The sequence below is a fragment of the Charadrius vociferus genome, unplaced genomic scaffold (assembly GCF_000708025.1).
Source record: "Charadrius vociferus isolate BGI_N301 unplaced genomic scaffold, ASM70802v2 scaffold132, whole genome shotgun sequence".
Lineage (NCBI taxonomy): Eukaryota > Metazoa > Chordata > Aves > Charadriiformes > Charadriidae > Charadrius > Charadrius vociferus.
This window is the reverse complement of record NW_009647028.1, coordinates 292014-292433: the sequence shown is the minus strand read 5'-3', so window position 1 is coordinate 292433 and position 420 is coordinate 292014. Positions and strand designations below refer to the sequence as shown.

Below are 420 nucleotides of genomic sequence, written 5' to 3'. Positions count from 1 at the left end.
GGCATCCGCCCACCCCGGTCCCACGGTCCCTTACAGCTGCTGAGCCCGGCGTTCGGCGCGGTGAGGACCTACGAGCTGCTCCACCGCATGGCGGGCGAGGGGCTCTCGGTCGAGTACTGCTTTAGCCGCCGGCCCTTCCCAGGGGACCCCCACATGGTGGCTGTCCAGATCCAGATCTCCAACAACACTGATGCCGAGGTGAAGAGCCTACGGGTCAGCGAGCCCAAACCGCTCTCCGGCATGCGGATCCAGGAGTTCCCCGAGATCGGTATGGCACAGCGTGGCACAGCCGCAACGCTGCCGGGGTGGATGGGGACCAGGGTTGGCTGGTGGAGGGAACGTGGGACGCGGTGGCAGCCATGTGGTTTCAGAGCGCCTGGCACCCGGGGGCACAGCCAGCGTGGTGATGGGCATCGACGT

General features: G+C 67.4%; 1 protein-coding gene across 1 annotated transcript in view; it reads left to right on the top strand.

Moving 5' to 3' along the window:
• AP3B2 (adaptor-related protein complex 3, beta 2 subunit) overlaps nucleotides 1-420 on the top strand; it is a 19696-nt gene that overhangs the window by 16832 nt on the left and 2444 nt on the right. Inside the window, exon 29 of the mRNA XM_009895568.1 lies at nucleotides 37-268. Coding sequence (XP_009893870.1) covers nucleotides 37-268 — 232 coding nt within the window. The remainder of the gene's footprint in view (nucleotides 1-36; nucleotides 269-420) is intronic.